Source organism: Manihot esculenta, chromosome 10 (genome assembly GCF_001659605.2).
Source record: "Manihot esculenta cultivar AM560-2 chromosome 10, M.esculenta_v8, whole genome shotgun sequence".
NCBI classification, from domain to species: domain Eukaryota; kingdom Viridiplantae; phylum Streptophyta; class Magnoliopsida; order Malpighiales; family Euphorbiaceae; genus Manihot; species Manihot esculenta.
In genome coordinates this window covers 28375571-28399878 of record NC_035170.2, presented here as the reverse complement: position 1 = coordinate 28399878, position 24308 = coordinate 28375571, and the positions used below count along the sequence as shown (strand labels likewise).

Below are 24308 nucleotides of genomic sequence, written 5' to 3'. Positions count from 1 at the left end.
TGATTTTGAAATAACAGGATTTGAGTAAGGGTTAATTTTGTCAATTCATGTGTTCCAAACGGATTTGGACAGAAAAGAAAGTGAGGGACTTAAGTGTTGGGTCGCAAACATAGAGAGATAGAAGTGTTAATTACGTTAAATCTCAAGGATTAAAAAGTAATTTTTCCTAAAAAAACAAAAAATGTATAAGCCGAAGAACAACTCAGCTCTTGGATAAGAAACTTTCATCTTGCGATTCAAACTTTAATTCACCCACCATCCCGTACAATGAAAAGGAGTATACACAAGAAAAAGATTTTTTTTTTTTTTTTTGAAAAAAAGGAAATGAAAATCATGTACACATATCAGATCGTTCTGGAGCATTGCCTATGTGGTTAGATAAGAACAACACCCTATAGCCTGCCCTTATAAAAACCCCACCTCCGAGTACATGCATACACCAACATTTGGGGAAACGAGGAGAGTTTTAGAGAGAGAGAGAGAATATTGGATGGGAAATTTGGGGGAAATTGAAGAAATTGAGAAATGGGTTTCACCAGCTTCTGCTTCTACCAACAGAACAATGCCTATTCTTTCTTTAAATCATGTCTCCTTTGTTTGCAAATCTGTTCCTGAGTCTGTCAAATTCTATGAAGATGTTTTGGGATTTGTTCTCATCAAACGACCTTCTTCTTTCAATTTTGAAGGAGCTTGGTACACCTCTCTCTCTCTCTCTCTCTCTCTCTCTCTCAATCTCAATCTCTTGGGTTTTAGGAATTTGTCAACTTGTTTATTTTTCGGTTTTGTTTTTGGAATTTGTTGAGTTGCTTCAAAATCTATTGTTAAACTTGGGAAATTATGAAATTTATGCATGTTTTTAGGATAAAGAAAGCTTAATTTCTAGATTAGAGTTTCAATTTTCAAGATGAACGATGCTATGTGAAAGGGAGTTCTCTACTTGTAATCAAACCATTTAAACATTAATCATTTTGTTTAAGATCTGTCAAAATTTTTAGGTAAATTACAATACATATTAAAATCCACAAGTGATTTAATTGTTTTTAGCTAAATAACTTACAATTTAGATTGCTTCTTAAATGAAATAATTTTTACGCCCTAAGTGTATGTTTGCAGAAAATAATTCCTATTTAGAAAATATTTTTATATTTACAGGAAAATTGTTTTTTTGAAAATATTTTAATAAAATAACTTATTTTTTATTATTTAATTTAATTTAAAAAACAAAATATATTAATAAATTTATATAAAGTAGTCTTAATCCTCTCACTTTGGCATGAATTACTTCAATTACCAAAAAATGTAAAAAATATTTTATGAAAAATACCTTTTTTAAATAAACAAGTCAATTTAAAATTTTCAAGTAAGTTTGTAATTCTTTTATTTTATGAAAAATACTTTTTTAAGAATTTTTTAAATTTTTTAATATTTGGATATTAAAAAGTTAATAAATTGAAAATATTTTTATTGTCAAAATGATTTTTTTTTAAAAAAAATATTTTCTACATTTTAAATATTTGATTAGCATCATTATGTATAAATTATTAATGTTAAATAAATTATTGTATTAGTTCATGAAAAATATTTTTTAAATGTAAATTGTATTTTTCAGATAAATAGACTTAATCGTAAATTTATTTTTTATTTTTTAAAAAAAAACATTCTCCACAAGAAACAAGAATAATTGCATATATTAATTTTCATTGTTTCGTGCAGTGACCGTTGATTTTACAGTTTTTATATTAATGGAGATGACTTAACCTTCACATGTATGATGTAATATACACAAAAATTTAATACAAGTTTTCATATTTAATAAATTTTAATCTAAAACTATAACTACTAGATTTAATCGGTGGTTTAGACCAGTGGTAATTGCATCCGCAATCCGAATAAATTTGAGAGATTTCAAATTCTACTCTCTCAATTCTCAATTTCCATTTCAATAATAAAAAATAGAAAACTAAAGCTATAATATTTTATATCTGAATTTCAAATGGCTGAAACTTAGAAATCTTCCTAGCAAATGCATTGGATTGGAGAGATTCAATGGATCTGGAGCTTCAGTGCTACTTCTGTTAGGGTGCGTATAATATAAATTTAACCTCATATAAAAATAATTTTAATAATTATTGACTCTCCATTTATTTATAAAAAATAATTTATATTTAAAAGATATTTTTTATGAAAAATATTATCGAGGAACATTGAGTTATTGAATATATAGTAATTATACATGTGGGGGAAATGAATAGACCCACCTCATTAAGTAATATATTTTATTGGTCCCACAAATTTGCATTATTGCAATGAAGGATCTATTACTATATTAATTGTTCTCAGGGCTTGCCTTTCACATGAGATTGATATTTATTTATATAGTTTAGAGGAAGTTTTATAAATACTGAATTATTTTTTAAGATATTAGAATTTTGAATATATCTTTAGGAAATATGTTTTTTTTTAAAATAAAAGTATTTAAAAATTTCCATTTATTTAATTTTTATTAATGAATTGAGAAAATTTTCTTTTTAAGACATCTAAATGTCTTCTATAAAAAAAAATCTGCCTTTGTTTTAAATAATACACAAATATAAAAACTTTAAAAAATGAAAAATTTTAATTATTTTTTTATTAATATATATATATATATATATATATATATATACACACATGATTGTATGTATTAAGAGTATTCTAGAATCTTTCATGGCTTTTAACTCATGGGTACCCATTTGTACTATTTTTTGCGATAATACAGCTCATGTTTATGAGACATAGAGGGTCCATCATTAATGACTAAGATTTAAATGAATAAAAACGTGCAGCACAATAGAACGATATTTCACAATTTATTTTTCTTAGCCCCTTGCCATGACCCAACTATTGGAATAGTTAAGAGAAAATTACTATTTGATCATTTAGTGTAAGAAAATTTATTAGTTAATTTTTTAATTTTGAAAAATATATTAAAATGTCTCTAATATTTTAAAGAGTCTACTTGATAGTCACTCTGTTAATTTTGATATTTAAGTATTGTAAAAAAGTTTAAAATATTTATAAATGGACTAATTAGTAAATTTTTCACAAAACAAAAAAATCAATTAATAAATTTTTTTAAATCACAAGAGATTATATATTAAAACACTAATGGAAAGATTAATTAATAGATTTTTTAAAATTTAAATTTTGGAGATGTTTAGTTGTATTTTTCAAAATTGAACCAATTAATGAATTTTTTTATAAATATAAGGATTAAATAATAAATTTCCTGTTACTAAACTGTCACTTGCCCATTTAGGCTGTCCACCGCCTATCCAGAAGATGATCTTTGGTTGGGTTGCTCTCATTATACTAATAGCTTCTCTTGTGTATAATGCAGCTGATATAATTGTATAATTTAGATTATTATTTATAAAAATTTTATGTGGTGGAATTTGCATCTATGGTGTGGCATGTTTTGATAATAGGACAATACATGAGCCCAATCATTTTCATTTCTATGGATTAGTTTGGACAAATTAGTAATGTAGTTGTCACTTGAAAAGGAGGTCAGACCCTATCTTCTTGATATTTGTCACAATTGGTCCTTGATGAATTTGCTTCAACCCCATTTTACCCTTGTGTAAAATTACTGTATCAGTCCTTCTTCTCATGTACACCAATTAGAAGTTATTAACTGAAATGGGTGCTTTGCAGGCTGTTCAACTATGGTGTTGGGATTCATTTGCTTGAATCAGACAAAGCCCCATTAAAGAAAGGTGCAATAAATCCAAAAGATAATCACATTTCCTTCCAATGCTCAGACATGGATCTTGTTGTTAGAAAACTAGAGGAGAAGAACATTGAGTATGTGACAGCAGTTGTAGAAGAAGGTGGCATAACAGTTGATCAGCTTTTCTTCCATGACCCAGATGGCTACATGGTTGAGATCTGCAATTGTCAGAATCTTCCAGTCCTTCCTCTTTCATCATGCCCTCTCAAGCTGCCTAAAGCCAATGGGAACCTTCCATCACCAGCAACATATTATGGTATGCGTTAAGTTCATTAGTGATTTTATCTAAACTAGAACTTTCAAAAGCTGAGTTGTGACATTTTTGAATGAAAATAATGCAGGGAAGAGAAGCTGGGAAATGGCTTGCTCCGGCGGAGTTGCATCTCTGATGATGGAGAACTTGGTGGTGGACATGATGGACATTTCGATCTAATGGAGTGGAGGAGAGTGATGAAAATGGAAGTTTTGATTCAGTAATCTGAAAATATTGTTTTGTATACATTTGTGTAAAGAAAAGGGTGAAAGCTTTGTAATGTGAGGAAAATTGAATTTGGGGGGTTTAGCTTTTGCTTTTATTTGTGAGCAATTTCTTAAGTTCCAGTGAAACAGTATGCTTCCTAAATTGGCTTGATTTTTGTGTATACTCTCTCTGTCTCTTCCATACTCTTTTTTTCATGCCCTTTTGCTTTGTTGTGACCAAGAAACAAACTTGAGATTATAACTCAAAAAATTAACAAAATTTCTGGAATAAGTTAATGGAAAAAATAAGGAATCTGTGTTGGGAAACTCTTAAGTTGTAGGGTTGGAGACTATTCTTTGGTGTATTCATCTCTTTTACAGTGGAAAATTTTGGTCTCTCACCTGCCTGAGGACGTAATCTATGCTCTTTTCTTCTTCACTCTTCTCCATTATGAAATTATGTGTGAATTTTTGCTTTCTGTCGCAACCTTATCAACAATTATATTAGTAAACATACAGAAATCATTTACTCCGTTTATTTGACTAAAATAATTTATTTTTTTAAAAATATTTTTTATAAAAATATATAATTAATAATTTTTAATATTTAAGGTTAAAACATATATTAATTAATAATTTTTAATATTTTTTAAAATTAATAAGTTTCCCATAAAAATTAAATAGTAATTTTATTTAATATTTTTTTTCATATATCTTTATCTGAAACTTTGTCCCAACAATAGATTGAATAAATTGAATAATTTATTTAATTAGTGAGTTATAAAAAAAAAAAGCATCAGGCATATGTATTAATCAAATATTGCAACAAATGAATTTTCGCTCATTCGGTATTTGAGTTGGAAAAGCCAATTATATATATAAAAAAATTTTACAAATTTAAATGATTTTATTTTAAAATAATAATATAAGCTTAATTAACTAATTTTAATATATTGTTCAAAAAAACTAATTTTAACATAAGTAAATTTCTTTTTATATTTCTAAGATCAAAACTTTTCAGCATTTATTAGATTGATTTAATGTTTTAAACAAATAATTAAATTTTAAATACTATCAATAATTTTTTTTATTTTTAATATATAAAGTAAAATTGATCTTTGTTGATGCATAACTATCTTCTTGAAAATTCTTTAAATTAAAAATAATTAAATATTTTCATTATTTAGAACTGTTAGAAAAAAAATTATTATAATAAATTCTTAAAAAAATTTTAATTTCAAATGGGGAGAAACAAGTTATTAGCTAGAAACTCATAAGTAAACTGAATAATGAAAATTTTTTAATTCGAGTATATATGTTAAAATGTAAAAAAATTTCATTTTTTTTTCACCATTATCCCAAATAATTAATAAGGATTGAATTCTGAACTTAATGTGCAAGGCACTAATTAACAGAAGTGGTTGTCTCCCTTTAGAAAAGGGATGGTAGGGTTATCATCCTACAACCAAAGCTTGGCGTTCAACAAGTCAAGCGAGGTTCATGGCTACCAAGCTTCCACAATGACAAAAATTGATTCTAAAGAATTCCAATGAGGATGGAAAGCAGAGTAACACTTGCAATCAACATTCTGGTATTTCATCTTCATTTTCCAGCAAGCTTAGGACTCTTGTCCGAATCAGAAGGATCAATATATCTCCAAATGAATCCCAAACTGCTACCCATGATATTCATGATCACAGCAGACATTGCTGGGGGTATTGCAACCATTGGAGAAGTGAAATGGGATGTTGCTAAAACAACACCTAAGGATGAATTTTGCATACCAACCTGTGAAGAAGCATTGCACAACAGCATAATGAATGCTTCTATTCATTTTTCTGTGGTGTAGTATCCCTCAATAGATAAACTTGCTAGATTTAAAATATTGATTGAAGAATTCTAGATAAACAAACATAAGTTTTTTGTTAGCATAGTTAAAATTAAATTAATTTCATGACTGAACTTTTTAGATCAGGTAAAAATCCACTGAATCATACCTCGATTGATATAGCTCGCCGTTCTTGTTCTCTAAATCCACAAATAGCTGCTGATAGATAACTGCAGACAAAGATAGTTTTACATCTTGACTACTGATATAAATCAGAAATAGAGTTTGCAGCTCAAATCGGTCATACTCAATATGAAACTTGCATCAGAATACTTTCCCTTGTTCTAATCTAATGCCCTCTTGCATACTACTCCACAGCTCATGATGATTAGGGGGAAATATACATACATATACAAATATTTAAATTATATATATCGAGTAGAAATGTCAGTTCAAAGCAGCAGGCAAGCATCAAAGAAATACAAGATTACATAAAAAATAAGAGAACTTCTTACCCTACAAAGAAACCAGCAAAATGTAGCAGTATAACAGAAAGAATTATCATTCCCAGCTCTCCGCTCAATACTGATTGAATGAAAAGAACTGGAGAGGAAACAGGAGGCAATGAAGTGGCGACTATTGAGGATTTGAGGCGAACAACATTTTCTGAGAAGACGCTGGACAAAACCCCAAAACCAGGAAATAGTAAATAAATACTATGATAAAGGGACAAAGAGATGCATTAATTTCACCACATCAAATGGCAACAACAAAAACCTGCATGCAAGCAGTGATGAAACCAAAACGGCAAATAGTGGTGCAAAAGGAATCACAGCTTTCACTGCTGCAGGAAATTTGCTCTGCAAATAGGAACCCAATAGAATTGGAGCAACAACCACCTGGACAAGAATTGATAATGACTAAAAAATCAGTAAATGAAGGATGTTAATTAACTTGCGGTTAAGCGCAAATTTAAGGTTACCTGCAGGGTGCTGATGGAAAGTTGAATAGCATCCACAGGAACATAAGTCCCTGCTAGAATCTTTGTCAACAGAGGAGTGAGAATTACTGCACCAAGTGTAGTGCACAATGTCATTACAATAGATAGCGGAACATCCCCTCGAGCAATTAACGTCACCTGTAACACTACTTCAGCAAAATAGAAATGAACCAATTTCTCATTCATCTGAATACATGCATTTTGGCTGTCTAAAAATGTATCAACCTTCTGCAATGCATATATCAAAAAAAGAGGTTATCTCCTGGGGCCAAAATCCCCAGTTTAGAGGGGGTGTCTCTTACCCTAGCTTTGGAAAACATATATAATACTTTGTCCATCTTATGAAAACAACCAGTTCCCTTTAGATTGACTTTGTTTTGAAAATTTACAAAGTAAAGGCACTTACTAATGGGCACAAGTGTGACTATACTATCTTGATGTAAAACGTATCACCAGAATGACAAGTACAAAATTCAGTCAAGGGAAAGAAAGATATACATGCTGATGCTGTTAATTAATAACATCAACCTTACACATTTAATGATTTGGGATTCCAAAAGAATGACAATCAGATATGAATTTTTCAGGAAGATGAATTCATGAGAATTAAAAACATCCAGAGATAAGATTCACGACATCCAGAGATAAGATTCACGCCCTCAAGTGTTGAACAAAGTTTTCACTAGATGGGTTCTTAAACATATAAATGACATATATGTTAAGAAAAAAGGCCAGTGGAATAAACAGAATTCTCACTAGTAAAGTTGAAATCCCATTATTAGATTTGCATCAAGGAACTCTTAAGGCTTTGTTTGGAATAAATCATTTGTTAAAAAAAAAAAAATCCTAATGAATTCTTACATGATCATATATGAAGTCTACTTCTTTCAAATGAAACTTTTTAAGCTTTAATTCCAAATATGGGAATTGACAAACAAGACATGAATTGAATTGAATTAGATTCTTACAAATTTCTTGATTACAAACATGAGGTTAGGTAATCTGACATATCTGGAAATAAAAAGTATCTAAATAAATTGCAATCTGTGGAGCATCTATCTCCTTCTTGACATGGTACTCTATAGGAGCAAATTATTACCTAGTAAACAAATTAGGCAAAAATTCCTTTCTAGGGATGATGATTAGTGTTAAATCAGCAAAAAAAATAGAGAAAAAGATCAGTTTTCCCTAGTTTAGCTATTTATATTTTTCTCAACATGCTTATAAGTATGCATAGCGTAAAGAAAACTAAACAAGGAAAACAAAGGGACAAAGTGCTCGTACCACATTAGAGGCAGTACCTCCAGGGCAGCATCCAAGCAATATAAGTCCAACTGAAAGAGAAGGTGAGAGTCCCAAGGATTTGCTGACAATCGCTCCAAAAGCTGGCATTATTGTGTACTGAGCAACGCATCCAAAAAGTATCTGAGCAAGAAATATCAAACAAGAAACTCAATAACGGGGAATATACTTCTCAGAACAGAATTTTTGCGATTGCAAAATTGATGGAGGCCATTTCCTCATCAAAACTTCAATCGCTTCATAATGAATGAATTACAATAAGCCACAATGCTTTCCCCAAAGTTGCATTTTTAAAAGAAAAATCCAAATATCAGCATAACCAATCATTGGATTCCACAAACACATAACCCAACGGTTCAAAATTCAATCCAGAAAAAAATTTTCAAAATTGAAATTCAAATGTGGAATTATATAATTGAATTGCTCAATTCCAAGTCAAATTTTCCAATGCCAACTAAAAGATCCAAAAAAAGCATGCTCACTTCAAGAATTTCCCTGAATAATCAAAATTTCAGGCAACATAACACTACAGTGTCTTAATCACATAAGCATTTACTATCAAATAAGGGAAAAAAAAAGCACTCACAGAGAGAGGCCTTTGCATAAACAAACTAATCAAATCTTTAAGCTCCAAAGTAAGACCCATAGCCAACATGATCAACCCAAGCGATAAACTATATGAAGCTGGTCCTCTCTGCACAAACCAGGCAAAAGTAGAGGGCTTCAGGCAAGCAACGACCCCTCCTACAGTCACATAGACAGGATACAGGCTAGCTGCAGTGGACAACACATTTTCCCATCTAGGTTTTGCTGGAGTCGCAGGTACATGCGCAGAATCCTCATGAACTGATCTAATTACGGTGGTTAGGCTCCTGAATTTTGGTGGTGAATAAATGGCAAATCTTTGTTCATGTCTAGTAAGAGGGAATTTGATGAAGTGGGTTTTTTGAGGAGGTGCATGGAAGAGTCTGAAAGTTAAAGAGGCAGACATTACTGCCTAGATTAATTGGCTATGGAAGCAGAGATGATAACAGAGGTTGAAGAAGAAGACGACCACTTGAACTTGAAGTCGCAAAGATTTTTCATTGTTGAGGCTGGACAAGAAAGAGTGTTGACATTGATGGAAGCTCTATGGTGGGACCGCTTAGGGGGGGTGTCCGTCCATATGTGTCCACTTCACCTCATGCAATGCGCTACATGAGGCCACGATATCTGTCTTGTTGAAAGATTGTCTCATTCTCAGTCCGGTGACCTCACAGCCATCAGCATGGCAGCAGTACGCCCACAATCAACGGTCACGACAGCACCACGCCTCCGCCATCAATAATGAAGGATTTATCATTTTGTTCAGAAATCTCATGTACTCCACCTCCTCTAAACTGAATATCTCTTCTTTACCATCATCAGTCACAGATGATTTCTCAATTTGCTGACAAATCTCACGTACCCCACCACCACCACCTCCTCCTCCTACTATAAATTGGGTATCTTTTGTTCGTCAGAAGCAGTTTATGGGTAATCTTAACTAATCTTAATTCTATCGTGATTTTTCAGGAAATTGAGTGATTAAACATTTTGTAATACTATCAAAGATGAACCAATTCAAATCATTCTAAGAGAATTCCCTGTTTCTCTTATTCTGCTCAATTTCTCTCCACCTAATTGAAAGTATTGAGTCGATTCTGACCTACCTAGTCGATCTTGACTCCATTTTCCAATCTGAGCATCTAAATCAGAAAATGATCTCACACCCAGTTGCGGTCTCTTTTATCTATACTTATGGCGCCAATTAACAATTGAGCTGAGCGAGCAAAGGTTCTTTATATTCGCATCCGCAGCTCTCTCCTCCGCTTAACTTTTTTTGTTTTTTCTTTCCAAAGATTTAAGGAAAAATGCATTGAGGCTCAAATACAACTAAGCATAGAAAAAGACCTTCTAAGCCCAAGGTAAATAAACCCAGCAAGATACAATAAAGCTCAAAACCAAGTTGGCCCAACTAGTGTGTTTGCTGCCTCCGCCGCCGCCTGTGAGAAATGTCACACCCCTATTTTTTGGGCACCGCAGATGTGAGGGAGTCATCTTCGGAGTTGCCTTAATTGGGAGAAAATTCGGAAGTCCAAGCTAATCAGCAAGGTTGGAGGCCAATTTGAAGTGCTGGACTTTAAAAGGCTTGACCAAGGAAGCAAATTTGCTTATGGATGTTGTTTTGAGAGGTCTACAGAGAGTTTGCTGAAGCCAGCAAGTCTATGGATAAAACTGGCACAGGTGTGCTTGCAGGCACTGGGCAGATTTCATAGGCGTATGAGTGCAGACAAGCACGGGTAGAACTGTGAAATGCTGGTTGGCTAGCGAACGCAGGACGCAATCGAAGATAGATTGGTGTGCATGCAGCAGGCAGATTGCAATAGGCCTACAGAAAAGGCCAAGTAATCCTGTTCGCAGTTAGGCTGTGGGACGCGCAGGAAGTGTGTGCGTGTGCTAGGAGCGCTGGGGGCATAGAGCAGTGAGGCGCACAGTCAGAGGCCTACGAAATGAGCCAACTGATCCTCGGTGGGGTTAGCAGGCACGCGAGAATGAGGCAACACGCCCGTGCACAGCTACACAAGAAAGAGAAACGACTGGTGTCATGATGGACGGTGCCCGCTAATTGGTTGGCGAGCTGGCTTGGCAGGCACATGTGGTTGGCCTACGGATGTTGCATCTAGAGGGCAGAATTGGCCAATTTCTGAAAGCTTCATACTGACAGACCAGAAGTCTCCTCAGAATTGGTGGAAGATGATTGGCACGCTGAGGCCATGTGGAAGGCTTATCAGTGAGTCCCAGAGGCACCGACTTGGCCAGTGATGTGCTGGCAATTTGTTGTGCAGCCACCAAAGCAAAGCCAAATTCTGGAATGGCGACAGATATGGATATTTTGAGCCATTCTTCAGCAGCTTGCGATGCGGGGCAATTTGATTGGTCCAAGGTGGCTAGACACTTGTGTGGCTGAGAATTTTGCAGGAAAATCCAGAATTTAGGAAATTTGGTAGGCACACCCTTTGAGGTGGGATTGCCATATGTAGGCCACCTCCCCCTTATTTGTAGGAGAAGAGTGGAGAACGGTTAGAGCCAGATTAGGTAGAGTGAGTGGAAAGAAGTCACTCCAAGAGCAAGTGGGCAGCCGTGAGAGTCCCTCTCCCAAATTGTGTCCATGTAATCCTTGTACAATTACAGTATAGTCCTTATACTTTATACTATTGTTTGAGTGAATGAAAGCTCCTCATTCTTAATTCTTGTGTGATGAAGTTCTTCTTCCTTCCACCCTAAGAAAGAGAAACGACTGGTGTCATGATGGACGGTGCCCGCTAATTGGTTGGCGAGCTGGCTTGGCAGGCACATGTGGTTGGCCTACGGATGTTGCATCTAGAGGGAAGAATTGGCCAATTTCTGAAAGCTTCATACTGACAGACCAGAAGTCTCCTCAGAATTGGTGGAAGATGATTGGCACGCTGAGGCCATGTGGAAGGCTTATCAGTGAGTCCCAGAGGCACCGACTTGGCCAGTGATGTGCTGGCAATTTGTTGTGCAGCCACCAAAGCAAAGCCAAATTCTGGAATGGCGACAGATATGGATATTTTGAGCCATTCTTCAGCAGCTTGCGATGCGGGGCAATTTGATTGGTCCAAGGTGGCTAGACACTTGTGTGGCTGAGAATTTTGCAGGAAAATCCAGAATTTAGGAAATTTGGTAGGCACACCCTTTGAGGTGGGATTGCCATATGTAGGCCACCTCCCCCTTATTTGTAGGAGAAGAGTGGAGAACGGTTAGAGCCAGATTAGGTAGAGTGAGTGGAAAGAAGTCACTCCAAGAGCAAGTGGGCAGCCGTGAGAGTCCCTCTCCCAAATTGTGTCCATGTAATCCTTGTACAATTACAGTATAGTCCTTATACTTTATACTATTGTTTGAGTGAATGAAAGCTCCTCATTCTTAATTCTTGTGTGATGAAGTTCTTCTTCCTTCCACCCTTGTGCTTATATTGCTTTCGTTGTGCAATACTACGTTGTGTGCTGATTGTTCAGCTCTTTTGTTGAGCTGTTTGGGAGGTGAAAGGCTGATTTAGTCTTGGGGGAAAGCTAAGTGCTGCGCGGGTCCTTGGAGTTGGGCAAAATTTCCAAGCTCACTTGCAAGGGACGTGATAGTTAGTATTAAAGCCTAACCCGAGCTAAGGAGAGCCTGATTGTGCCAATGTTGTCTGTGGAGCTAGTTCTTTAAGGAGTGATAGCATTAAGGACAGCTGTGTTGGGGCGTGATGGGGCGAGTTGGTGCAGGACAACAAGGGTTGAAGAGGTGGCAGAATTGGCGAAGCAATTTGTCCGTGGTGGACGAGGCGGTGGCAAAGAGCATACTCCTATGGTGTTACAACCTTCTATGATAGGAAGGGAGGAAGAGGAAGTCTTGATTATCTTTTTATGTTGCTGGAATGGAGTTAGGCAACATGAAAGTTAGGCTGGCCAAGGTGGAGCTTGTTGATGGCAGAGGAGTCATCAGAATGTTGGCTAGTGGAGGTGAGACAACTTGCCATAGTTGGAAGAGGAGTTTGCCACGAGTAAAGGAAGGAAGAAATTGAGTCTTGAGAGAGGAGCTAGACTAAGTGTTACAAGGGCTTGTGAGACATGGATGTGTGACATTGTTAGAGAAGGACATGGGGGCACAGAGGGAGTTGCAGACTATGCTTCAAGGATTGACCAAGCTTCCTTGTTTCTGGCTGGTGTGCCATGGATTGGTGGGTAAAGAAGATGTGCCAATGTGTTGAAAAGGACTCTGTTGGTGTGCGGTTGAGGCAACTCACTTGATTAGGGAGCATTTTATGAGTTGGTGAAGGAGTTTCCCAGGTATCCTCGAAGTCCTTTACTTTCGTGTCCCAGGCGCTTTTAACTCACTGTGCCCATGTGGCACTTGACCAGGCGCATACGAGATTATAGCCTATCAAGTTCAGCCGATTGAGGAGTCTTGCTACGCTGACTGGTTTCACCCTGCATTGGGCTCATCACGGGAGTGACTCCAGCCCCCGACTTGTGTATGTAGGAATGTAATCCCACACACAATGGTCCTTCTGAGCACTCCCCACTCAATCTTCACGGCAACATGTTCCCTAACATGATGTTACACATCCCCAAACTTTATGAATGTGACAACTCTCATGCACTCAAACCATGCTTGCCCTCGAGGATGCCTGCATTTAAGTACATTATATTTGATCATAGCATTGTTTCTCCGAAGTGACGCTCCTCTACTCAAGCTAAGAGCCAAAGGGGATGTCCTAGTCCCGTCGAAATGCAAGCTTTATCTACTTTGCCCCACCCCTTGAGGCACCCGAGGAACCCAATCCTCACTCATACTTTTGTCCTGCAACTTGCTCTCGACACCACTTTCACTCAGTGAGTCCGATATAGCACCTTGGTGCGCGCAACATCAATCCTTTCTCCCCTCCACCTTGGAAGCTCAACTCAACTACACACATAGTCATGTTGCTGGGTCACCCACACTAGAAAAGACAACTCCTCTACTCCTCTATTCTTCTAGGATCTTCAAGCGGGATGGCAATGCGTGCCATACGAAAATCCACCTTCGCTTTGATACCACATGTCACAGGTGCTTTTAACTCACTTCGCCCATGTGCCACTTGACTAGGCCCATATGAGGTTATAGCCTATCATGTTCAACCGATTGAGAAGTCTTGCCATGGATAAAGGAAGGAAGAAATTGAGTCTTGAGAGAGGAGCTGGACCTAATGTTACAAAGGCTGGTGAGACATGGACATGTGACCTTATTGGAAAAGAACAAGGGGCACACAGGGAGTTGTGGATTGTGCTTCAAGGATTGACCAAGCTTCCTTGTTGCTGGCTGGTGTGCCATGGATTGGTGGGTAAAGGAGATGTGTCGATGTGTTGAAAATGACTCTATTGGTGTGCGGTTGAGGGGACTCACTTGATTGGGGAGCATTTGTGAGTTGGTGAAAGAGTTTCCTAGGTATCCTCAAAGTGCCTTACTTTCCGGGAGAAGCCTTATTTGCTTTGTGGATGGTTTGCAGCATTGGGAGCACGTGACGATTGAGAGGCGTGGGGATCTAGCCACAACAATCTCTGTAGCCAAAGAGAGAGGTTGAAGGTCCATAGAGGCAAGGGTGACTTTATGGAGGGGAAGAGAAGGGAAAAATTCCTTCTATCGAGCGCTTCGTGTATGAAGGCCCACATGGAGCAAGGTATTGTTGGAAGAGAAAAAGTTATTGCTCATGTGGAGGATGAAGGTGTGAGTTGCATTAGTGGAGTCTAAGAGTCAGTGATCTTCATAGCGGCTATTAAGGCGGTGAAAACTAACCCACCAAAGGAAGTGAGGAAGGGACAATTGAAGTGGACTTGATGCATGTATGTTGCTGGAAGGGTGTAGTTCGTGCTTTGAGAAATATAGGTGCTTCACATAACTTCCTAGGGATAGAAGTAGGCCAATTGGTGATGAAAGAGACTCTTTGTAGGCAGGGCAAGGCTTGGAAGTTTGGTGGACGAGCTAGATAGAGTGAGCAGGCAAGACTTGTGAAGCTAGACTGGTGGGACAACCTGCCATGATAAGCGGGATGAGTTGCAGAGTAGGCAAGAGTTGTTGGAGGCAAGAGTTGTCGAGAGGACAAGCATCATTATGGTGCGAGGCGGAGGCAAGTGTGCCCAGGAGCTTTGAGAGGCCAAAGGAGTGCCCAGGAGCTTGGAGAAGATAGGAGCTCAAGAGAGGCTAAAGTGTCAGGATGCTCATGGGGCTGGTGGAGCCTAGATGCTCGTCAAGACAGGCAGCAGAGTTGCCCAGAAGCTCACAATACCTGGAAGCTCAGAAGCTTGCAAGACAGGATGGAAGCCCGAAAGGCTCACAGGCCAGGAAAGCTCGGAAGCCCGGATGGCCATAAGGTTGAAGTAGTCCGGAAGGCCTGAAGACCCGCAGGGCTGGAGTAGCCCAGATGTGTGAAGGCTTGCAGGGCTGGATGAGCCCTAAATGCCTAGAAGGCAGGCTGGCTGATGGAGCCCGGATGCCCAGACCTTGCCAGGTAGAAGCGGGCAAGTGCGTGCAGTCTCTTGATTTTCCCCAAAGATTTTGGATGGGCCATTGTGTGAAGGAGTTACCCATGGGTCCTTTATGTGTGGCAAAGCACGATGGTGTTGATGATGAGTGAGTGGTCCCGCTAGTGTGAGAGATGATGTGGTTATGCCAAGGCCTAAAAGGAGAAGGCGACATCGCTCGTGGAGGAGCAAGTAGAGGTGCTGAGTTGAGGGAGGTCGACACACCTGGCCACATTAGATTGAGCATGTGGAGGACATGCTCGAGGGACCATGGATTCGTGTGAAGGCTGGTCACTATGTGCAGGGAAGCAGTAGGTGACAAATGTTTTGACGGATGAGGAGTAGACCATGATCACATGGGTGTTTGGTGAAGGAAGACCTGGTGGAGTGTGTGGATGGGAGTTACTAAGGTAGCGACCACCTGGTGGAGGTGAGTAGTGTCGTGGATGTGGGTTCCATTGAGGCAGTGGAAGTCTTTGACTTGTGGTTCGCTGAGTCAAGAGGATTGACAGGAGGCAACAATGCTCGAGATGGAGCATAGTAGGTGCGAGGCCGAGAGGATGGTAGAGGCACCTAGCCACGAGGACGAGTTGTGCTGCTGGGGTACTACAAAGGGATGAAGGCAATGAGCAAATTGGCTATTGGATGCTGTTTTAAGAGACCTACGAGGAGTTTGCTGAAGCCAACAGACTTATGGGCAAAACTGGCGCAAGTGTGCTTGTAGACACTGAGCAGATTTCATAGGCCTATGAGTGCAGGCAAGCGCAGTAAGACTACAGAATACTGGTTGGCCAGCAGACGCAAGCAGAGATAGGCTGGCATGCAGGTAGTAGGCAGGTTGCGGTAGGCCTATAGAGAAGGCCAAGTGACCATGTTCACAGTTGGACTGCGGAGCATGCACACTTGCTAGGAGCGTTGGGGGAGCGATGGGCGCATAGTCAGAGGCCTACAAAATGAGCTAACTGATCCTCGATGGGGCTAGCAGGCATGTGAGGATGAGGCAACATGCCCGTGCACAGCTACACAGGACCCCATGCTACGGCCTGGCACCATGTTAGCTTGGACTAATTGGTGACAAGTTCACCCAACCCTTATGTGAATTGTCTGTGTTATGATGCATTTCATTAAAGCATAGTGTTAAAATGTTTTATAGTTCAGCTCACTGGGCTTTTAGCTCACCCCTCTCCCTTTACCCCCAGGCTTGCAGGTACAGTATAGTGCGGGAGTCCGGATAGAGTAAAGAAGTCATGCTTATGTAATAGCTAGCAATGGACATGATCAAATTGTAATGTAAAAGTACAATATAGTTATGTAATGAGGTTTATGGATGTTAGTGTGTGCTTGACCATAGATTGTGCTATCCCTTTAACACATGATCTTAGAGATTTTGACGATGTTTATGTAAACCAACTCAACGTATGTTATGTCACCCCTTGGGGGCACTGATGAGATCCCACAGAGGGATCAATGTTATGTTAATGTTTATGCACAGGTTGAGTTTGGTTGATGTTCATGTAAAGAAAAGTTTTAATTTTTATGTATGTTGTGGATCATGTATGGGATTATACAGGTTTACAGGTTATATGTCAGGCTTGCTACGGGTCCCGGCGGCCTTAAGCCGATCTGGATCCTAGCGCCGGTAGCGGTCCGATTTTCGGGTCGTTACGGAATGGTATCAGAGCCCTAGGTTCATATGGTCGGACCTAGAGTGTCGGGCTCATAGGTGTTATAGAAGGTCAAGCACAATAGGAAAGATCATGTCCACTAGGATAGGATGTGGAGTCCTGTCTTGCATGATGAAGTGAAATGCCATGATTTCATGCATGTGCATTAATGATATGCTATGATATGTGATGTATGTGATGCGGGTTCATGTGTGCCCACATGAACCATATGATGCTAATGTTTGTGCTATGTGTACTGTTTTTCAGAAAACAGGATGAGGGGAACTCGTCGATCAGCGAGATTGACTGGAGTGCCACCTGAGGATGAGGGCATGAGCGCCCGTCCTCCTACATTGCCTAGGGCAATGTCAAGCAGGTCCAACCGAGACAGAGCAGTAAGAGACCCTAGAAGGTCTTTGGATCTGGGTAGAAGTAGATCAGTCAGAGGAACAGTTCAGGGAGGAGCGTCAGAGGATATGGGGGATGATATGGATGCAGAGCAGAGAAGGGATGGCAGTCTGGGAGTTGGCATGTCAGAAGAGGGAATGGGAGAGTCCCAAGGAGGCACTCAGGCCTCGGGATTTGTACAGCCACCTCACTACCCTCACTTCTCACAACACCCCGGGTATTCGATGGGAGGTACATCGGATTACCCTAGCTTTACCCCTTATCCCACACAGATGCCGTACCCACCTTACTACCCACCATACTCTCAGTACCCAATGTATCCACCTCCGCCCTACTATCCAAATCCAGCAAACCCTACCTCAGAAAATGTTGCACCATCTCCACCACCAGCAGAACCAGCAGCCCCAGTTACTCAACCTTCTAGACCTAGCTCAGCCAGTGGGAGCAAGGTCAAGATGACTGACTACATGAAACTGGGTGCTCCTCAGTATGAAAAAGGGGATGACCCATTTGTGTATCTTGAAAGGGTTAAAGTAATCACAGATGAGATTGGGGCTGATGATAGTAGAGCCATTCAGATGGCTGGGTTCACGCTTAAGTGCAAGAAGGCACGAGAGTGGTTCAAGAATTATGTGAACCCGAGAGTGGACAGCATGACTTGGGAAGAGTTTGCAAACGAGTTTGCAGGATGGGCTTTTCCCGATAGTTCAAGGGAGCTGAAGATGATAGAGTTTGAGCAGTTGAGGCAGACGGAGGAAATGAGTGTAGAGGAGTACACCGACAGATTTATGGAGCTGTTGCCTTTTTCTGGACAGAGTCTGGACACAGATTCAAAGAGGTCAAGGAGGTATGTCATGAAACTCCATTCCAGGTATTCCTCCTTGATTCAGTCAGTGGACAGGGAGAGCTTCCATGCCATAGTAGATATGGCCAGGAAAATGGAGGCCAGTGCCATTGTTCAGGGGACAGTTAAGCAGTCAGTGGCACAGTCTTCCGGTTCTAAAACTCCGGGTGGGGGAAGATTAGATCCCTCTACCTTGAGTGCAGCAGCTTCAGGCAGTAAGAAATGGGGTAAGCCCAAGGGTAAGAAGAATAAGTTCTGGAATAAAGTCAAGTCTAGTCTGGGATTTGGGAGTGGCTCAAGCTCTGGTGCGGATAATGCAGTTTGTGCGAGGTGTGGTAAGCCATACAGGGGAGTATGTCGGTTTGGGACGAACACCTGTTTCAGATGTGGTCAAGAGGGGCATATGGCTCGAGATTGTCCAAGAGCAGTCCCGATGGCTCAGTCCCAGCAGACAGCTTCAGGCAGTGTAGCGCAACCAGCAGCTCCAGCCATGACTCAGGCCAGTGGCAGAGGCAGAGGGAGAGGGGCAGCCTCTTCCTCAGCGGGTTTCAGAGGTGAAGGTCCATCAGCTCCAGCACGGATCTTCACAATGACTCAGCAGGAGGCAGATGCATCTAACACCGTGGTGGCAGGTAACTTAATCATTGGTTGTTCAGATGTGTATGCCTTGATGGACCCTGGTGCATCTCATTCTTTTATTGCTCCGAGAGCCGTGGGGAGGTTAGGTCTGATGACTTCTGGGTTAGAGTGTCCTCTCTGGGTCAGTGGACCCAAGTGTGATCCATCAGTGGCAGAGTCAGTCTGCCAGTGTAGTCCTGTGTTTGTTGAGGGAAGATGCTTGTCCGCCGACCTAGTGGTTCTAGATTTGACAGATTTTGACGTCATTCTAGGGATGGACTGGTTATCTACCCATGGTGCTACCTTGGACTGCAGGGACAAGGTAGTCAGGTTCAGAGGTCAGGATGGGTCTGAGGTTGTCTTCAGAGGAGACAGGAGGGGTACACCTAGAGGTCTGATATCAGCTCTTCAGGCTCGTAGGTTGCTTAGGAAGGGATGTCAGGGGTATTTGGCTCATGTGAGAGAGCTTAACAGTCAGGTTAGAGAGCCCGCCTCGGTGCCAGTGGTGAGAGAGTTCTTAGATGTGTTCCCAGACGAACTGCCAGGTTTACCACCTGCTAGGGAGATAGAGTTCGAGATAGAACTGATGCCTGGAACCCGACCGATCTCTATCCCTCCCTACAGGATGGCGCCAGCAGAATTGAAAGAGTTGAAGGAGCAGTTGCAGGAGCTGGTAGACAAGGGCTTCATCCGACCGAGTACCTCACCCTGGGGTGCTCCCGTTTTGTTTGTGAGAAAGAAGGATGGATCCCTTAGACTTTGTATCGACTACAGACAGTTGAACAAAGTCACTACCAAGAACAAGTACCCATTGCCAAGGATCGACGATCTGTTCGACCAGCTAGCAGGAGCGGGTTGTTTCTCCAAAATAGATCTGAGATCTGGGTACCATCAGCTGAGGATCAGAGAAGAAGATGTGCCAAAGACAGCTTTCAGGACCAGATATGGGCATTTTGAGTTCCTTGTGATGCCGTTCGGGTTAACCAACGCCCCTGCAGCATTCATGGACCTCATGAACAGAGTGTTTAGTCAGTACCTGGATCAATTCGTTATTGTCTTTATAGATGATATCTTGGTGTATTCCAGGAATGCAGAGGAGCATGCCCATCATCTGAGGTTGGTTCTACAGACCTTGAGGGAACATGGCTTGTATGCCAAGTTCTCTAAGTGTGAGTTCTGGCTGAGGAGCATTTCATTCTTGGGGCATGTGGTGTCAGAAAATGGAATAGAGGTAGACCCCAGGAAGGTAGAAGCTGTGGCTAACTGGCCTAGACCCACTTCAGTGACGGAGATCAGGAGTTTCTTGGGTTTAGCAGGTTACTACAGGAGGTTCGTTCAGGACTTCTCGAAAATTGCAGCTCCTCTAACCAGACTGACCAGGAAGAATCAGAAGTTTGTGTGGACCGACCAGTGCGAAGAGAGTTTCGAAGAGCTTAAGAAGAGGTTGACTTCAGCACCAGTTTTAGCTCTGCCATCTAGTGATGAGGACTTTACCGTCTTTTGTGACGCGTCCCGAGTGGGACTGGATTGTGTACTGATGCAGAATGAGAGGGTGATTGCTTATGCTTCTAGACAGCTAAAGAAGCATGAGTTGAATTACCCCACACATGACCTAGAGATGGCAGCAGTGATTTTTGCACTCAAGATGTGGAGGCACTACCTCTATGGGGTAAAATGTGAGATCTTCACAGATCATAAATGTAATACCCGGCTCGAGTCCGGCATCGGAATTCCTGTAGTCCGGTGGAATCTTGGGTGTCGGAACCCTCGAGAAGGGTAATGCATATGTTTTCCAAGGTATTTTCACTTGTTTTCATGTTTTGAAGTGTGAAAAGCATTGAGTTTTGAAAGAAAAGCAACAAGGGAGAAATGTAAAGGTTCGGCCGCCGAAGGTCACTTTCGGCCGCCGAACATTGCATGGTTGCGGCTTCACGTTCGGCTGCCGAAGGTGGTCTGGCCAGCCACCTATAAAAGGGCCAAAGGTCGGTGAGAGGAGGGTATTTTCTCCTCCACTTGCAGCCAGAGGTGAGTTTCAGCCTCTCCACGTTGACTTTCATGTTTTTCATGATTTTCATCAAATCTTTCAAGAGTTTTAAGAGTTTTGGTGATTTATGAAGGGTTTGAGAAAAAGAAACAAGTTTTGAAGCTTGGAGCTTTGGAAGAGCTTTTCTTCATATCTCCACGTTAGGACCCTTCATCCTTACGTTGTGTAAGAGGTAAGTGAAGATCCTGAGCTTCTTTGATGATTTTGCAAGGTTTTATAAAGTTTGTATGGGTAGTATGCATGTTTAGGTTTAGGTGAGGTTTTGGTGATTTGTGGTGTTCCAGCATGTGTAAGTGTTATGTGCTATGTTTGTTTGGGGTTTTAGGGTAGTTTGAGACCCCTTTGGGCATATCTATGTGTATATGCTAGTTGGGAGTAGTTGCTATGCATGTTTGTAGGTTTTTGGGCAAAGTTTGCATGAAACAGAGCAGGGTTCTGTCCTTCGGGCAAAACCAGGTTCGGCCGCCGAAGGAAGGTTCGGCCGCCGAACCCTTTGTGGAGGCAGTTCGGCTGCCAAAGGTTGCCCCCGAAAGCAAGGCTTTCGGTTTAGAAAGAGCCTTTCGGCCGCCGAAAGAGGGAGTTCGGCCGCCGAAAGTGTGTGAGTTTCGTCTCTGGACGAGACCTTCGGCCGCCGAAGGTGCCGCCGAACATGCATGAGTTTCGTCTCTGGAGTGGGGTTTCGGCCGCCGAACCTGCCGCCGAAAGTGCCCTGTCCAGCTTTCTTTTGCATGTTTTATGTGATGGTTTTAGGATTGTTTAGAGGGGTTTTGGGGCGTTTCTTAGAGATGTTCTTGAGTGAGTTTGGTCCCTCATTTGAGTCCACCTGTGTAGGTACGGACCAGAGGAATCAGGGAAATCAGCAGTGAGTCCAGTGTCAGAACCTGCAGTGTCAGTGCAAAGATAACCAGAGGTGAGTGGAATTTAACGTAATGTTTTAATATGATATGATAACTGATATTTTCTCATGCTTCATGCATCATGACTATGCTATAGGGTGAGTGCATTAGTGTACACAAAGATGATGCATTGCATTTATCCTTGTACTTGGCATTGCTCCTTGTACTTGCTTATGTGAGACGGCACGGACTTCGTGTGTAACGCCCCGGAAATCCGGACCGCTACCGGCGCTAGGATTCAGGTCGGCTTAAGGCCGCCGGAACCCGTAGCAAGCCTACATACATTCTGTTCACCTGTTTAATCCCATACATGATCATCAAACATACATAAGAATTAAAAACTTTTCTTTTTCTTCATTCACCAAACTCAACCTGTGCATGCACTATATTCATCATATACATAAACATTAATCCCTCTGTGGGATTTCATCAAAGCCTCAAGGGCTATACATCATATGGTGAGTTGGTTTACATCAATATCAAAACACAAGATCATGTACATACCAAGGGATTAACATATACTATGGTCAAGCACAACTCTACCCTCAATAACATAATTACATTACATTCTTATCATTTGTCATGTCCACATACTCTAGCTATTACATACATATGACTTTTCTCTTCTTTTCTTCTCTATCACTCCCGTACCTGCAAACCTGGGGTTAGGGGAGAGGGGTGAGCTAAAAGCCCAGTGAGCAGAAACTAAAAACATTATATTAAGGTTCATGCTTTCATGAAATGCATCATATCACAGACAATCCACATCAAGGGTGAACCTGTCACCAATTAGTCCCAACATAGTCTCATGCCAGGCCGTAGCATGGGGTCCTGGTCTTCCTGTCATAACATACATAAAGTCTCGTGCCAGGCCGTAGCATGGGGTCCTGGTCTTCCTGTCATATCATATATAAAGCCTCGTGCCAGGCCGTAGCATGGGGTCCTGGTCTTCCTGTCATATCATATATAAAGCCTCGTGCCAGGCCGTAGCATGGGGTCCTGGTCTTCCTGTCATAACATACATAAAGTCTCGTGCCAGGCCGTAGCATGGGGTCCTGGTCTTCCTGTTATAACATACATAAAGTCTCGTGGACTAATTGGATCATACAGCATTCACCCACAACCACAAAATAAAATGCAATGCGACATATTCGTGAACTAATGCAATCAGCCTATTACATGTCATTATGATGCATGAAACATGCTCAAAACATTTAATTGCTTGATTTAAAACATTAAGCTTGTTTCCACTCACCTCTGGTTAGCTCTGACCAGACACTGAAGCAGCTCACTCACTGCTGGGGTCCTCGGTTCCTCGGGTCCGAACCTACACAGGTGGACTCCAATGAGGGACCAAGCATATATAAACACAACTCTAATATATCCCCCAAAAACCCCCTAAAACATCATGAAAACATCACAGAAAATATGCATGAAACGGCTGAACAGGGCACCTTCGGCGGCACCTTCGGCGGCCGAAAGTCCTGGACAGAGACGAAACTCAGCTAGGTTCGGCGGCACCTTCGGCGGCCGAAAGTGCCAGACAGAGACGAAAGTCTCTTTTCGGGGGCACCTTCGGCAGCCGAAAGCTGCCTTCACAAGAGGGGTTCGGCGGCCGAAACTCCCTTCGGCTGCCGAACCTGGGTTCTGCCAAACGGCAGAAACTTGGTTCAAATGAACCTCCTGCCTCCCAAAACCATAGATCATGCATATTTCTCAACCAAAACACACATACAAGTTCCTAGGGGTCTCAAACATGCATATACCCCATCTACAACACTTCATTCACACACAATCAAGCTACATTGCTCAAACATCATCAAAACCCCATAAACTCAACATATGTCCTAACATGCATTTCTACCCATAGATCTTACTTAAAACTTGTTTAAAACATAAAAAGGGTTCAAGATCGACCCTTACCTCTTGAAGAAATGAGAGGAAAGCGATCCTAGCTTGGAGATGGAGAGATTAAGCTCTTTGAACCTCCAAGCACTCAAAGCTTGCTCAAAGCTCACAAATCTTCAAAACAAGGTTATAAACTTGTTAAAACCATGAAAGATCTAGAGGAAACACTCAAGATCGAGGGAGGAACGGTGGAGACTCACCTTGGCCGACAATGGGAGAGAAAAAGCTCGCCCGTGCGGACCAAGGGGACCCTTTTATAGTGGCTGGCCAGGCCACGTTCGGGGGCCGAATGTGCCTCCGCATCCATGCAATGTTCGGCGGCCGAACATGAGGTTCGGCGGCCGAACCTGCACTTCCCTCACTTAGACTTTCGGGGGCCTAACGTGCCTCCCAAAGTCCATGCATGTTCGGCGGCCGAAAGTGAGTTTCGGCGGCCGAACCTGGGTTTTTCCTTAAAGAATTTTCATGCAAAAATTTATTTAA

At 40.9% G+C, this 24308-nt stretch overlaps 2 protein-coding genes across 5 annotated transcripts; one reads left to right on the top strand and one right to left on the bottom strand.

The window, feature by feature from the left end:
- Positions 1–398: 398 nt before the first annotated feature.
- On the top strand, positions 399–4413 carry LOC110623978. Its single transcript, XM_021769014.2, has 3 exons — positions 399–693; positions 3697–4028; positions 4114–4413. Exons 1-3 carry the CDS (start codon positions 431–433, stop codon positions 4203–4205), a joined length of 687 nt encoding a protein of 228 aa, XP_021624706.1. The 5' UTR covers positions 399–430; the 3' UTR covers positions 4206–4413.
- Positions 4414–5552: 1139 nt separating this feature from the next.
- LOC110623855 (probable sodium/metabolite cotransporter BASS2, chloroplastic) lies at positions 5553–10820 on the bottom strand. 4 transcript variants are annotated; one of them, XM_021768849.2, is made up of 7 exons: positions 8948–10820; positions 8361–8484; positions 7042–7208; positions 6837–6958; positions 6575–6736; positions 6229–6289; positions 5553–6019 (listed from the first exon to the last, which is right to left on the bottom strand). In XM_021768849.2, exons 1-7 carry the CDS (start codon positions 9350–9352, stop codon positions 5834–5836), a joined length of 1227 nt encoding a protein of 408 aa, XP_021624541.1. In that variant the 5' UTR covers positions 9353–10820; the 3' UTR covers positions 5553–5833. The 4 variants fall into 4 exon arrangements, with proteins under 4 accessions (XP_021624541.1, XP_021624542.1, XP_021624543.1 ...); XM_021768850.2 differs by having other exon boundaries at positions 7042–7205; XM_021768851.2 differs by having other exon boundaries at positions 7042–7127; positions 8948–10819.
- Between the last annotated feature and the right edge of the window lie 13488 nt (positions 10821–24308).

Coding starts and splice junctions, on each gene's coding strand:
- LOC110623978 (XM_021769014.2), top strand. CDS start 431: ATGCATACACCAACATTTGGGGAAACGAGGAGAGTTTTAGAGAGAGAG. Junction 694..3,696: donor TTCAATTTTGAAGGAGCTTG/GTACACCTCTCT, acceptor GGTGCTTTGCAG/GCTGTTCAACTATGGTGTTG. Junction 4,029..4,113: donor ATCACCAGCAACATATTATG/GTATGCGTTAAG, acceptor AAAATAATGCAG/GGAAGAGAAGCTGGGAAATG.
- LOC110623855 (XM_021768848.2), bottom strand. CDS start 9,352: ATGTCTGCCTCTTTAACTTTCAGACTCTTCCATGCACCTCCTCAAAAA. Junction 7,198..8,343: donor GAGGTACTGCCTCTAATGTG/GTACGAGCACTT, acceptor GTAGTGTTACAG/GTGACGTTAATTGCTCGAGG. Junction 6,737..6,836: donor TCATCACTGCTTGCATGCAG/GTTTTTGTTGTT, acceptor GGTTTTGTCCAG/CGTCTTCTCAGAAAATGTTG.